This window comes from Mobula birostris, chromosome 24, assembly GCF_030028105.1.
Source record: "Mobula birostris isolate sMobBir1 chromosome 24, sMobBir1.hap1, whole genome shotgun sequence".
In the NCBI taxonomy this organism is placed as follows: domain Eukaryota; kingdom Metazoa; phylum Chordata; class Chondrichthyes; order Myliobatiformes; family Myliobatidae; genus Mobula; species Mobula birostris.
The window spans coordinates 5,172,199-5,187,637 of NC_092393.1; the positions used below are offsets into that span (position 1 = coordinate 5,172,199).

Here is a 15,439-nt window from a genome sequence, read left to right on the forward strand (position 1 = left end):
GGAAGGATATCAACTCCTCGAGCTTGCAAATGCCGGCGGGCTGTAAGGTATGTTTGACATAACATCTCTGCCGGTATTTTGGATCGAAGTCAAGGCTAAATATCCTGAGATAGCCAGGAAAGCACTGAAAACGTTGCTTCCATTTCCAACGTATCTCTGCAATGAATGCAACGGAAACTAAATTGCAGAATAGACTGGACATAAGGAACCCCGTTCGAGTATCGATGTCTTCCATCACCCCTCGATAGGACAGTCTTGTTGCAGGGAAACAAGCCCGGGACTCCCACTGATTCAGCGATATTGGTGTGTTGCAATGATTTTGTATGTTCATACGAGGAAAATTGCGCTGTTTGTTCAATATCCAAACGTTACTTAAAATATTATGATGCTATTGACTTATATAACCATATAACAATTACAGCATGGAAACAGGCCATCTCTGCCCTTCTAGTCCGTGCCGAATGCTACTCTCACCTCATCCCACTGACCTGCACTCAGCCCATAACCCTCCATTCCTTTCCTGTCCATATACCTATCCAATTTAACTTTAAATGATAATATCGAACCTGCTTCTGCCACTTCTACTGGAGTTCGTTCAACACTTACTTCACGCTCCCCTGTCCTTCCCTGATAATTGACTTATCACTGTATTCATGCTCGGAAAATATGCGCTGTGTGTTTAATATTAAATTTGTTAGATAAACCCTTTTAGAAACAAAATGGAGTGTATTAGCCACTTATCACCGATATTCCGGTCATGATTAACAGCCCCCCCGCCCCCCGAACAGAATCGCCAAAAACTATTTGTAGAAAAATAATTGGCACGTGTAGGCATGCGCAAGTCACACATGTGCACTGGTGCCCGCGCAAGGCTTCATGGTCATTGTAGTCTTTCTCGGGGTAAAACCCAACGTATTTGACTGCTACTCTTGTCCGTTGGCAACCCTACCCACGCACCCCGCCCCCCCCGGGTCGGCCGGTCCGCAAGAAGATTGTAAATATGAAACTGGTCCGCAGTGCAAAGAAGGTTGGGGACTCCTGTGTTGGTCTGACCCCACAGTACCTGACGCAGTTTTGAGCAGGAGGGATAAATTGGAGGAGATACAATGACAATTCATCAGAATGGTACCAGAACTTAAGGGGTTAAATCACAAAAGAAGGTTCTATAGACATGACTCCCATCCTCTTCCTCTGATGCTCCCCTCCCCCTTTCTTTCTCCCTAGGCCTCCTGTCCCATGATCCTCTCATATCCCTTTTGCCAATCACCTGTCCAGCTCTTGGCTCCATCCCTCCCCCTCCCGTCTTCTCCTATCATTTCGGATCTCCCCCTCCCCCTCCCACTTTCAAATCTCTTACTAGCTCTTCCTTCAGTTAGTCCTGACGAAGGGTCTCAGCCCGAAACGTCGACTGTACCTCTTCCTAGAGATGCTGCCTGGCCTGCTGCGTTCACCAGCAACTTTGATGTGTGTTGCTTCTATAGACATGACTGTCATTCCTTTTTTTTTTAAGGAATGATCTGTCAAGCCATTTAAAAGAATCTGGATGGAAAAGAAAAAGAGGAAGAGAAAACTAATTCTGGTGTAGGATGGACCAGGAACACAAACTTCGAACAACTTGGAACTAAAGCTAGAATGTCCAAGAGTACACGCAGGGAATACACCTGCACACAAGGGCAGCAGAAGTTAATAGCTCTCTCGAGGTTTGTGATAACTGGTACTTTCAGAACAGAGAGAAGTAAACCTATAGCAGTTAGTACAATAGACACAACCATGACAACACCTCCTCCCTCACCACCACTCAGAGCTCTAAACAGTCCTTTCAGGTTGGATGACACTTCACTCAGTCTCAAGGTGGCAACCCCTTCCCACACCGGCATGTCTGTCTATGGCCCACTCTACTGCCACGATGAGCAACACCTCATATTGTCTGTCAGGTTCCTCTCCAACCTAATGGTATAACTCTCAATTTCTCTAACCTCTGGGAACCAATTTCCTCTTTTTGCCCCCACCCCTTTTTGTGACTTTATAACCCATTTTGATGGCCTTCTCACCTCTTCTTTTTCTGTAATCTATTTTTTATTGAAGTTCATCATCAAACAAACATTTCCATAAGATGCACTTCAGATACTGTGTGTGTGTGTATGTGTGTATATATATATATATATATATATATATATATATATATATATATCATAGAGTCATATATGCCACAAATCTCCACGTAATATTTATCTGAGGTATACACCCATAGAAAAGAGAGGAAAGAAAGAACAAGCAAAAGGAGAAAACTATATACAAGTAGGGAGTGATCTTTTTTTTTACAACATATTCATTGACATGTGAGAATAAAATCAGGCCTATGAGGTGTTATGTAGTTAAACCACTTTTCCCAGTATGTTCCAACTCATGATTAACAGATGCTGTTATCTTCTCCATTTTGTAAATGTCCATTGCAATTTCCATCCATGCATTTAAAGTTGGGCTCTCCTGTGATAACCATTTCCTGGTAAGAGTCTTTTAACCAGCCACCAGCAGTATATTCATTAAATACTTATCTCTTTTCAACCATTCTTGAGGTATATACCCAAAATATATGGTCTTACTTTCTAAGGGTATTTCACATTTAAAGATGTCTTGTAGGGCATTGTGTATCCACTCCAATAGTCTTTGATAATGGGGCATTCCCAGAAAATATGATAATGGTTTGCATTTTGATTTCCACAATTTCTCCAGCAAACAGGGAGGTTACTATCATAATGGGATTTCTGAGAGGGTGTAATAAAATATCTTATCACCTCTTCTCTTTTTCCCTATCCTCATGACCTGCCGTCACTTTCCTCCAGTCCCCTATCTCTGTCTATTTACTCCACTGTCCTTTCCTATCAAATTCCTTCTTCCTCAGTTCTTTATCTCCTTCACCCTATCACTTCCCAGTTTTTTTACTCCGTTACTCTTCTCCCACCCACCCACCTTTCCCCTCACTCCACCCTCTTCCTGATTCTGGCTTCTGCTCTCTTCCTTTCCAGTCCCAACGAAGGTGTTGGTCCGAGACTTCAGCTGTTTATTCCCCTCCATAGATGCTGTCGGACTTACTGAGTCTCTCCAGCAATTTGTAGGTTGACCTGTAAAAGTTTTATCAGGGTTACAAAGAAAAGGGGGGTAAAATTAAGGTGCTGTTCGGCACGATCTAATTAAAAGGCAGAGTTGCTAATAGGGCTGAATTGTGTTCTTGGGAGAGAGACAGAGAGAGGACCATGATTTGCTAAAACTGACACAGACCAGGCAATTTAAACAACACAAATTCTCAAAAACTGACTTCACTGTAGTTCAGCTTCTGTAACACTACCATTCTCCTTCGGTCTGCGTGACCAAAGTCATTTGATCCAGATCTTCTGACACAATCCCTTCCAACAGAAGTATGAATTTTCATGTGTTTGGTAAATATTAAGATTTATGTGTCAGATTGCAGAATTCCATTTTTATCAGTCTTCAACAGGATTTAAAAATACCTGGAAGGGATATATTATTAGATGAAGTGCTCTGTGTACTTCCTAAACATGAATAGATGTTGCCCTCAGTACACAGCAGAAAGCAAAATCAGGTTTAATATCACTGGCATATATTATGAAATTTGTTGTTATGCAGCAGCAGTACATAATAACTGAGAAATTATAGAAAAAATATACAAGTTAAGTTAACTCAGTAGTACAAAATGCAGTGTTATTGTGTTCAATGTTCATTCAGAAATTGGATGGCAGAGGGGAAGACACTGTTCCTGAATCATTGTGTACGTGCCTTCAGGCTCCTGTATATCTTCCCTTTTCTTTTTAAATCTTTTTATTGAATAAGTATACAAAAAGGTAAGCCATATAGGCACTAATACACTGTTAGAATATAATAAAATTACAGGAGATATTAATACAAAAAAAATACAAACAATGTAATTTAAACATAACGTACCAAGGTAACATAATAGTATACTAATTTTTATATATATATCAATAGAGAAAAGGAAAAAAAAACCCCAAAAAAAACCCACCGTGCAACTAACTAAAAGCAAAGCAAAGCAATGGGCTAACTTGAAACCAAATAGAGTTAAAAAAACTTAAAATCACGTCCTCAATCCCGACCTCCATAAAAAACAGTAAAAAAAAACAAGAAGGGTATATATTACATTAAATCATATATTTAGAATCTCGAGGAGACTCTGATTGATATAAGGAAGAATAAAAATCACAGAAAGTTTGATTAATCCCCACATGATCAAGTATCAGTCGGTCATTTTGGTTATAAATCTGATTAATTTGAGATTTAGCATAATTAGACTTCAGTTGATTAGCCAACAGTTTGCCAATTTTGTCACTGTGTACATAAAATTCATTTCTTGTTTTCTTTAATTGGTTTACAATCGAGGACGAAAGTAATAAACTGTGTTCCATTTGAAGTTCAGTTCTTTGTTTATATAACTCCTCAGAAGGAGCTATAACATATTTCTTATCAATTTCCTTAATCTTGTCCACGATTGCCAACTCCTCCTGCTTCAGCTTCTTCCTCAAAGCAACAGAATACGAGGTAATCTGACCACGAATATAAGCTTTAAAAGTATCCCAAAGAATGTTCACAGAAATATCCTCTGTATAGTTAATTGTAAAAAAAAGATCACTGTTCATTCATAAAATTAACAAAGTCCGAGTCCTGAAGCAACAGCGAATTAAAACGCCATTGTCTATTATTTTGTGTATTGGCCTGAATTTTAATAGAAAGCTTAAGTGGAGCATGATCCGAAATGGTTATAGAGTCATAATCACATTTAATCACTGAAGAAATAAGACGAGAATCAATAAAGAAATAATCAATTCTTGAATAGGAATGATGAACATGTGAAAAAAAAGAAAAATTTTTTTCCTGAGGATGCAAAAAACGCCAAATGTCAGTCGACCCAGAATCAGAGAGGAATGAATTGATCAAAGTTGCAGATTTATTAGGTAAGGTCCGTAGAGGAGCCGAATGGTCCAAAGCTGGAGATAAACAGGTATTAAGATCTCTGCCCCAGATCAATGAAAACTCATTCAAATTCGGGAACTGATTGAATAATGATTTATAAAATTCCAGACAGTCCATATTAGGAGCATAAACATTAACCAAAACTACCTTTTTATTAAATAGTAGACCACTAACCAATAGAAATCTACCATTCGGATCAGAAAAAATATCATGTTGTATAAAGGTAACTGAGGAGTCTATAAAAATAGAGACGCCTCAAATCTTAGCATTGGAGTTCGAATGAAACTGTTGTTCCTTCCAGAATTTAAAAAAACGTAGTCTGTCCCCCCTCCGCACATGGGTCTCTTGTAAAAATAAAATTTGTGCTTTAAGTCTCCGGAACACTTTAAAAACTTTTTTCCTTTTAATAGGATGATTAAGACCATTAGTATTCCAGGAGACAAAATTAATAATAGACTCCATAAACCCTAAAGTCAACCCGCAACAAGGAGGATTGACGATAGGCTCAACCCACGAACCCAGAAAGGGAACAGAACAAATAAGAGATACCGGGAAGGAGAACGCAACCAATACTTCGATAATGTACATAGCCCAAGAAGAAAGAAGCTAAAACGTGAAGCCCCTCCCTCCACCCCACACCCCATGACCCCAAGGCTAAATCTAACGCAGACCAGCCCAAAAGAAGCAAGCACTAAAACTACCCCCATGACTTCCGGTATACTCTCCCTAAAAAAAGTGTAAATATAAAAAAAATCAGCTAATTATAAAACAGTAAGAGAATAAAAAAAGATAACTCAATTAAAACAAACACATAATATAACAGAGTAAAAGCCAGAAAATATAAAAAAACGCAACAAACCCCAAACCCTATAAGTAAACAAAACAAAAAAAATGAGATTATTAACATAAACTAGTTATGAAAACCAAAGTAGATTTAAAAAAACTACACAATTTAAGGCCACAAAGGAAATACGTAAAATGACGGTGAGGGAATAACCACCCAGAATTCCCTGGGAAAAAGAAAGGAATGACGCAGTTAAAAAAGAAAGTTTAGCAACCATATTAAATAATCAAAAATAAACTTTTCTGCCCATATAGGACAAAAAAAAATTAAGACTGACAAATTCACAACCTCCGATCAACGGAGATAGTTAAAAATTACGATTAAGATGTTGAAGGTGAAAATTGATCCAGATAACTCTGGGCATCCGCTGGAGATTCAAAAAAACGGAGTGCTCCATCCGATGTACGAATCCTTAGACGTGCAGGGTAGAGCAGCGCTGGTTTTAAATCCATCTTGTAGAGTTCTGACATCACAGATCTATAACGAACCCGTTGATCCCGGATTGGTTTACTGAAATCCTCCACGAATCGGAACTTAAGATCCAGAAAATCAACGTAACCTTTAGATCGAACGAAACGAAACAGTTTCTCCTTGTCTTGAAAGTAATGAAAACGTAAAATGACATGTCGAGGTTTATCTGACCTAAGCGAGTATGATGTAACTCTGTGAACACGATCCAATAACGGTGGTTGGTCAGGAAATACAGTAGGAAATGCATCTTTTAAAAGTTGAGAAAAATACTTCATAGGGTTATCAGATTCAACAGCTTCACACACCCCAATCATTCGAAGATTCTGCCGTCGCATTCTGGATTCTAAGTCAGAGTTTTTAAAGGTCAGAAAGTCGAGTTTCTTCTTCATTACATTAATTGTTTCTTCGATTTTCTCCATCTTGAGCTCACTTTGTTGCATGGATTTTTGAAGATCAGGTATAGCCGACTGATGTTCCGTAATAGATATTTGTATCTTCTCGATTGAATCGGCAATTTTCTGGAAACTAATTGAAATTTCCTCACGAATCAGCTCCGTAATAGAGGTTGAAATTTCCCTTTGAATTAGCTCCGATATAGCTTTCAAAGTCACCGGTGGTTCAGTCGGAGGGAAATCGGTACCTTTCGGTCTACCCGGAGGTTTGCTGTCCTTCCTGTTTTTTCCATTCTTAGACATAGCAGACCTTAAACGCATCCGATTATCAAAGAGCCCAATTTGTTTCAAATTATTGTAAAAGTCGATGCCTTAATGGTTAATTAAAATATAGTTGATCATAAGAAGAAAAACTCAGAGGTAATGGAGCAAGTCAAGAACGCGACTTCACTCCATGAGTGCTACCGGAAGTCTCATATCTTCCCTGATGGTAGCAATGAGAAGAGGGCATGTCCTGGGTGATGGGGTCCTTAATGAGGGGTGCCGCCTTTTTGAGGCATCACTCCTTGAAGATGTCTTGGATGCTGGGGGGCTAGTGGCCATGATGTAGCTAACAGAATTCACAACTTTCTGCAGCTTTCTTCGATCCTGTGCAGTGCCTCCCACCAAAACCAGAAGGTAATGGAGCCACTTAGAATGCTCTCTACAGTTCATCTGTAGAAATCTGTGACAATCTCCTCAAACTTTGAATTTTGTTAATCTGGACAAAATAATGATTGCACACATGCAGAATAATCAAAGTTCCTTGCAGTTTCTTCAATATACCCATCAGTTTAGAAAGCTATTTTACTGGTGATGTTCCCAAAACTATTACCAAAAGAGGCCTGACAGAGAACACTTTCAAACCTGCTCACTTACCAAGAAGATCCTGTAGGCATCGATGCGTTTAATCGATCCCCAGCATGGGTCTGTATCGTTGGGCTTTACCTTGCTGACAGCACTGCATGACAGATTACCACTGAGAAGACAGATAAGCAGTGAGTTGTTACTCCATCATTAGCATAGAGTCAAAAAATATGCCATTTCTCATTCAACATACAGAAGAATACAAATTAAAATATAACATCATCTTCGCGACAACTCTGTCTGGTTAAAATTCATATACTCCAGTGTCACATGGCAGCCTAGCTTCAAAGTATTGGAGCAATTACGCTCAAGTTTTAAGCAATGCAGCTGTTCATAGTGTTGCAAACTGAATTGTAAAGTGACAGCTTCATTGAGCCCACCTTGCAGCAACGATGAGGTCCAGGGCACTCTGAACATTTGGGCCTATCTCCATCCGTGCTTAAGGCAAGAACGATAACAGGGCACTGCTACTTGTCACTTGGCTCCCGGATGAGAAAATTCACAGCTAGGAGCTGCTGATTGTTTGAGAAACAGAAATCAACCCACTGGGGTACTTCAAGCTGGCTCCACTTAAACGTTGCATTTCCCTACCGGGGCAGAACCTCACAAAGGAGCAGGGTCACGGCAGAGTTAGAATGGGGATAAGGACGAGGGGTGGGAGTGCAGAAACTTCAAAACACAGTGCACCAAAAAATGCAGCAACATCCAAATTAAACCACAGGTGATTTGGATTTTAAGCCTACACCACCATAAAACCCAGCTACTCATCCTTGGCTGATAATAACTTGCCCTCTAATTCTAATATGAAGTTAACAACAGGCCAGAACTTCACAACAGCTACAGGTAGTCACCTGAAAAATGAATAGATTGCACTTCCTCAAGATACAATGATAGGAAGAAACTCCTTACATTACTGATTTTCCAAGTAATGGAATTGGAATTGGTCTTGTTGTCACACATACTGAGGTTCAGTGAAAATCTGGTTTCGCATGCCACCCGTACAGATCATTTCGTCACATCCGGGTAACACAAGGGAAATCAATATAAGAATGCCAGGGCAGGTGGGAGCTTTGATTACACCGGCAACTCTGTGAGTTGTGAGCACAGGGTCCGTGGAGGTGAGGCTGAATTCTGTCTACAACTCTCTGCAGTTTCATGCAATCATGCGCAAAGCAGTTCCCTTAGCAAGCTGTGATGCTTTTGATGGAGCATCAATAAAAACTGGCAGGGATCAAAGGACATGCCAGATTTCTTTAGCCTCCTGAGGAAGTAGAGGTACTGGTGACCTTTCATGGGAACGGTGCCCACAAGTTTGGATCAGGGCAGCCTATTGGTGATGTTCACTCCTTAGAACTTGAAGCTTTCAACACTCTTGAGCTCAGCACCGCTGAAGTAGATACTGCCACCTTTCCTTTGTCCAATAACCAGCTTAATTAATTTACTAGCACTGAGGGAAAGGTTGTTGTCATGATACCATGTCCTTCCTGTACCAGCTTACACCTACAGAATGTAGATGATTAAGTACAGAACTATGTTAGCGTAAGCTGCAAAAGAAACTCAAAAGCAGTCGCTGTACATGACCAGGGTTATCCCACTCACTAAACAGACAGCTCCAGGGGCAATAGGTCCAGTTCAAAATGTGTTCATTCATATTGTTGAATTAATGGTGGGACCAACGGAAAGTCTTATGAGAAGAACAAGAACATGTCTTATGAGAAGATTATCTCCCAGTTCTTCAGAAACACAGCGAGATTGCAATCTTTCATCTTAAAAACTGAGCAGGCTCCAATTATGATGAAAACACAGGACAAGTATTGGAAGAGAAAAGCTGGAAGAATCCAGCAGTGTACTGATATAGACAACACAAATATTCCTTGATACTCTCAGAACAACCTGATATCCAAATCTGGAGCCACAAGTGACTGTAGTTGCAGTTGACTGATGCTGGAGAAACTCAGCAGGTCAGGCAGCGTCCATGGACGGAAACAGCTGACAGTTTGGATCAACCATTCATCAGGACTGAAAGATAGAGGGGATGTAGCCATTTTAAGAAGTGGAGGGAAGTGGAAGAGCTGGTAGGCAATAAGTAGATCCAGATGAGGAGGTATGATACATAGATTAGATGAAGGAGAGAAGAGTGGAAATAGCAACAGAAGCTGGGAGGTGATAAGAGGAGATGAGAAAGGACTGCAGATAGTGGGATCTGATATGAGAAGGTGGAGTGTGAAACCAAAGAAGGGAGGTGGAGAAGGCAGATGGGAACAGTGGGGGGAGTAGACCCAGTTGATGGAGTGTGTGGGAGAGGAGAAAGAAAGGGGGGATTGGGGCTTGGGTGAATGTAGGAAGAACTGGCTGGATTTAGAGAGAGAGAACAGGGTACTGGAAGTTAGAGAATTCAAGCAGCACTCAGCAGGTCAGGCATTCTCTTGATGGAGAATTCAATACGGATTGTAGACTACCCAGGTGGATCATGAGGTGATGCTCCTCTAATTTGCCTCTTCTTGACAGTGGAGGAAGTTGATAACAGAAAGCTCAGTGTAGGGGTGGCAAGATGACTTAAACCGGTCGACAATCAGGAGCTGCAGACACCCAAGACTGATGGATTGCAGGTGTGGTTAGCAAATGGACACCTAGTTTGTGCCTGGTCTCACCAATGTACAGTAGGAGCACCTGATGCAATAAATATGAAAATTCTCCAGCCTCATTTATTACCAAGCAACTACACACCATCTGCTAAGGTTGACAGAAAACTTCACTGCCTTTGCTTGCTCTGTACTGCAGTAAAACACTACCTTGTATTCTACTGCACAATGCATTTAAGGAGATTTTTTTCAAGGAAGTATTATGGTGCTGCACCGTCACAGGACCATGTGTTAGACTCGTCACTGGGCAGTTGAAGGGAAATATTTCAGAACAAACCATGGACCAGTGTGTAGACTTCAGTTATTGACCAGTACAGTCAGAGGGGGTTGTGGATGATATTTCATAAATCTGGCTGCCCAAGAAAGTTTACACATGATCAGGCTGTTCAATGACTGGTGACGTGGACATACATGGTGATCCTTCTCAATTCTCATTTATTTTCCGGTTTGTTCTTCAGAGAAAACATTTCATTGTTTTCACAGGGCAAACGACTGGTGACAATTAAATGTGGAAAGTTTCATAGCTCCATGCTACTGTCATTGGGCAGATTTACAAACTGAATTACAGCTCTGAAGAAGGGACTTGGACTTGGGCTGTGAGTCTGAGAGTTCTGTGCCCAGTGTAATGACAAAGTTGGCAATACATCTGTAGTTGAGATTGAATAACTAAATGCTTTTTAATTGGTGTGTTCATTTATATTTTTCCAATATGCATGAGCATAGGCTCCATTTGGGAGGTTTACAAATACCATAGAAATTATCCAAATCTGTAGTCCAAAAACAACTGTTCCTTCCAACTGAAGATGATCAAAGTCTTCCTTCCCACTTATTTCACTTTTACTATAAATCATAACTTGACAATTTCATTTGGTCAAGCTACTGCTTTTTTAAGATACAGGTAAGATATTCCTTTTTAGTTATATTTAAAAACATCTTTTAATTAATGTCATTGGATGAATGACAATCTTACAGATCTGCCAAGATCATTCCTGGGTTCAAGCTATCTGATGTGGAGATTAGGTGTTGCATGTTGACAGGTAATGCTATGACCAATTTCAAAACAGTTCCCTCTCAGGCCAGGCACGAAAGGACTGTACAAAGCAAAATGCCAATTTTCACAAGTGCTGCTCATCAAAATCTTAGTTAAAAGCTTTCAACAGCATTCAAGACATGGCCTTTTCAGTTTCCTGCCTAGGCAAAAACCAATTCCTATAAACCTCCAATTCTAATGTGTATAGTGTGTCCCCTCTCCGCCAGCAATTCGCTGCCATTCAGTCATTTGATTGACACGCCCAGTTACAGCTTCCTCATCAATGTAGACAGCACCCAGCTCCATCTCTGTGCACCAAATTATCAGATTGAATTTTACTGACACTGACACATACTGTAACAGTTTCCTCAGACTGGTCAAAGCCAAAGCCACCCTTTTCATTACACTGCCGCCAAAACTCCTCTCCTCACACTGACAGATCTTCAAACCCAACATCATCTTCATTACCAAGACCACATACCATTGCCTCACCCATCTCCACTACAGGCAGATGTTTTGTTCATACTTAATTCACTGTACGTCAGCCTCCATTTCTATTACATAAAACATATTCCATCTGCTTACTGCTGCTGTTGTCACAGATCCACACTTGCCCCACATCTCATGGGAAACCAGATTAAATTCTCAAAGTTCAATTTACACTCTTACATAATCTCAACCCAATTTACTCACTGTCCAGCTTTAAGTCTTTCAACTTTCAGACAACAGTAATAGTGAGAGTAGTTAGCTTGACCCTACGTTCCGAGCACAAAATTATGTATCTGTCAAAGCAACAAGATTTTGATCATGCATCCCAACTCCTAGCATTAATTTCCTTTGTTAAGGACTTTTAAATATTTTTCAGAGTTACAAAGTGCAAATAAAAGTTGAAACGGCATTTGCTACTTATATTTGGTTCAGTCCAATCAAAACTCAAATGCTTTATTTGCATTTGCTTGACATCCTTGTATTCACAGGATGTAGGGCTGGGACAGGACCATAGGACACAAGACTCTTGCCAATACACTATGCAGCAAGGCAAAAGCTCACATTGAAACTTCTTTGATCAAGTTATTCTGCAGTTCTATAATTGCATGGGTTAATGAAGCATATCTATATTATGAAAATTATTTCTTTACTGTGATAAATATCACAAAGTACAATGAATACAAATAACTTCTCTGCAGAACAAATCAGTACTTATTGCTTGTGGTATTGCAAAGAGGCTGCTTGAAAAGTACTATTCTGCTTTTATTCCATAATCAGTTTTCTTTTGTTGCACTTTTAAAATACCTGCATAAATCTTTCACCAGTCTTATGATGAATAGCCAAGAGGGTCAGCAACAGCCTCATTGACATTGAAGCTAAGTGAAGGGCAAGAGCTTGAAATACTTACCAGACAACTTCTGTGAGGGAATATGGGACAGCAGCTGCGTAGATAGCCAGGTCCCCATAGAGGTAGATTATGATGCAGATGTAGAACATGTTGACTCCCACTGTTCAAGAAGAAACAAAACACATTAAAAATCCTGCAAACCATATGCGTTTGTAAATCTTAGGGCAAAAACAGATGCTCTTCTCTGCTACCAACTTTATTTCCAGTCACTGGCGTTTGATATTTGAGAGGTGACTGCCAAGTCCAACCTGAGCACCAATATGTCCTTTGCCTTTATGCTCATTTAAAAGATTAGTTACCGTGGCAACTGTGAGAAATGAATCAGTTACTCTCCTCCAATGATACCTACATTTTATAGTAAATTACTAAAATACTTTTCAGAATGTGACATATCTGAAATACTATATTTCAAAGATACGGAACAGCCCCCCCCCGCCCCATCTGAACAATTACTAAAGTGGGAACATTACTGTAATAGATTATTAGAAGCCATGAGCCCCAGGTTCAACCATCAATCTGTGCAAAATAACTGATCTCAGCTAGCAGACTGGTTCTGCACAAGAGGGCTTCGGGGTCCTGGAGTGAGAAAAAAATAGAACTAGTGTTCCTACTTGCCTGCTTGTTGAAACACTGCTAATGATATGGTCACTGCAAATTACATACATACTTGCTTGGGACAGAATCAAACTCAGTGGGAAATAGCATTCAAATTCTAGGCCACGTGAATGAAGCAGTGAAAATTTGCCAGGATCCTTAAAATGGGACCCAGTAAATATTTCACTGATATTGAAAAAAGCAAATCAAACACCCAAACACCAAGTCAACACTATTGTCTAAATTCCCAAGCATTCTTTTCAACATGGTGCGTGTCTCCCCACTTCACCTTCTGCCCTACACCCGTGTTGGGTGTAACTCCTTGCTGAAACTCATGGACACAGGGACATGTTGGAGCAAAGGCAGCTTCTGTTCCCTGTTACAGGGAAGGTTCGCCATTTAGAATAGATGCAGACTAGGTCTGCAACAGCACTTCAGCAGCAACTGGGAGCATAGAACCAGGTAGCGATGTCACAAGCTTTATCCAGCTATCAGGATCACTTCACATCTTAGCCCACTTACAAGATATTTGGAATGCAGTAGAATTGCTACAGTCAACATAGGCTCCAGAAGTCAGAGCTTTATCAATTACCTTAGAAATGGAGTGACAACAAGGTATCCTTAATTCCATGGACAATCTGGCACCCTGACCGCCAACACTTTCTTACGCCAGATTGCCAGCAGTAGTTGAGATCTGTATCTCAGTTCCAAAACTGTTTTTTTAATTCACTTTTCTAATTTATCTCCCTCCACTTACACCTCAAGACAGATCAACTGCAATTAACAAGCTTTCACCATGCTGTCACAGTCAGAATGAGCTCCATCTGTGTTATTCATTCCCTTGGTCTCAACTTGATCACAGAATGTCCCTTTCCTCTTTCCACACCTCCCCTTCACTGCTCATTTTCTAAGTTCCTAGTTCTTATGAAAGGTCATCAACTTAAAATATTAACTGTTGTTCTCCACAAATGGTGCCAGAGTACTTTCAATATTTGCTTTTTTCTAATTTCCAACATATCTAGATTTTATGTTTCTGAAACCTTAAGAAATCTGGCATAAGCATTTGATGCAGGGAGTCAGCCATTAACAAATTAACAGACTTCATTTTTAATGTTAGCAATACAGTGTGGAGCAGGCCTCTCCAGTCCTTTGAGCCACACTGCCCCCAGCAACCCCTGACAAACCCAATTAACCCTAAGCTCATCACAGGACAATTTACAATGACCAGTTAACTTACTCGATACATCTTTGGACTATGGGAGGAAACCAGAGCAATGGGGGGAAAGCTACACATTCCACGGGGAGGATAGCCAGAAACTCCCTGGAGAACGGTGAACTCCGATCTCTGTAATGCCCCGAGCTGTAAAGGCGTTGCACTAACCACTACCCTACTGTGGTGCCATCAACCCCTGGACATTACATTGACCTGAAGCAACAATGTCTTTCTGCAATATAGCTCAAAGGCAAAGGATACCACAGGAGGTTGTTATAATCATCAAGACAGCATCACTGCTATTTATTAGACTTACAGTTTAAAGATTTATTGCATTGATCAGTGGTCAGCACGAAGGTGGTGACCTGAAGGGCCTGTTTCTGTACTGTATGGCCCATCAGTTATCTTTTTTCATTATGGCACCTTCTCTTGGGAATGTGTGGAGCCAGCAGGGAAAGCAACAGCATATCCAACCTATCAATACTCACCAACATTTAGCCCTTAAAACTTCCTCAGTTATCTGGCGCTGATGAAGGAACATCGATGGGCACTACTCAATCTATGGGTTCATCCAACATTTTCACGTTTCCTTCAGAGTTTTAGCATCTTAGTTTTCTCCTAACTTGCAGAAGGTGGTGGTGAACTGCCACCTTGAATCTGCAGTCAGCCTGGTGGAGAGACTGTCAAAGCGCAAGGAAATTCCGAAATATTTCCCAGCAGTGAAGGTGGAATGCAAAACTCTGCGTGTGTATACATGGGGAAAGGAACTTGGAGATTCAATATGCCTCTTTTGTCAGATAAGAGATCTCAGAGGTTTCCAATCATGCTTCCAAAATGAACAAGTTCCACAACCCATGACTTTGAGAAAGGTATTTATATTTCTCTCCTTTTCTTCACCCATCATGTGATTGAGCACACAACCTCCTACAACACCTCCCCAAGCCCAT

The 15,439-nt window shown here is 40.5% G+C and overlaps 1 protein-coding gene across 3 annotated transcripts in view; it reads right to left on the reverse strand.

Annotated features, from left to right (window-relative positions):
- The window catches only part of tmem104 (transmembrane protein 104), a 170,034-nt gene that overhangs the window by 41,716 nt on the left and 112,879 nt on the right, over nucleotides 1-15,439 (reverse strand). For all 3 annotated transcript variants that reach the window (XM_072242293.1, XM_072242292.1, XM_072242294.1), the window contains 2 exons: nucleotides 12,686-12,785; nucleotides 7,630-7,729 (listed from right to left, as the gene is read on the reverse strand). In XM_072242293.1, the coding sequence (XP_072098394.1) occupies nucleotides 7,630-7,729; nucleotides 12,686-12,785 (200 nt within the window). The remainder of the gene's footprint in view (nucleotides 1-7,629; nucleotides 7,730-12,685; nucleotides 12,786-15,439) is intronic.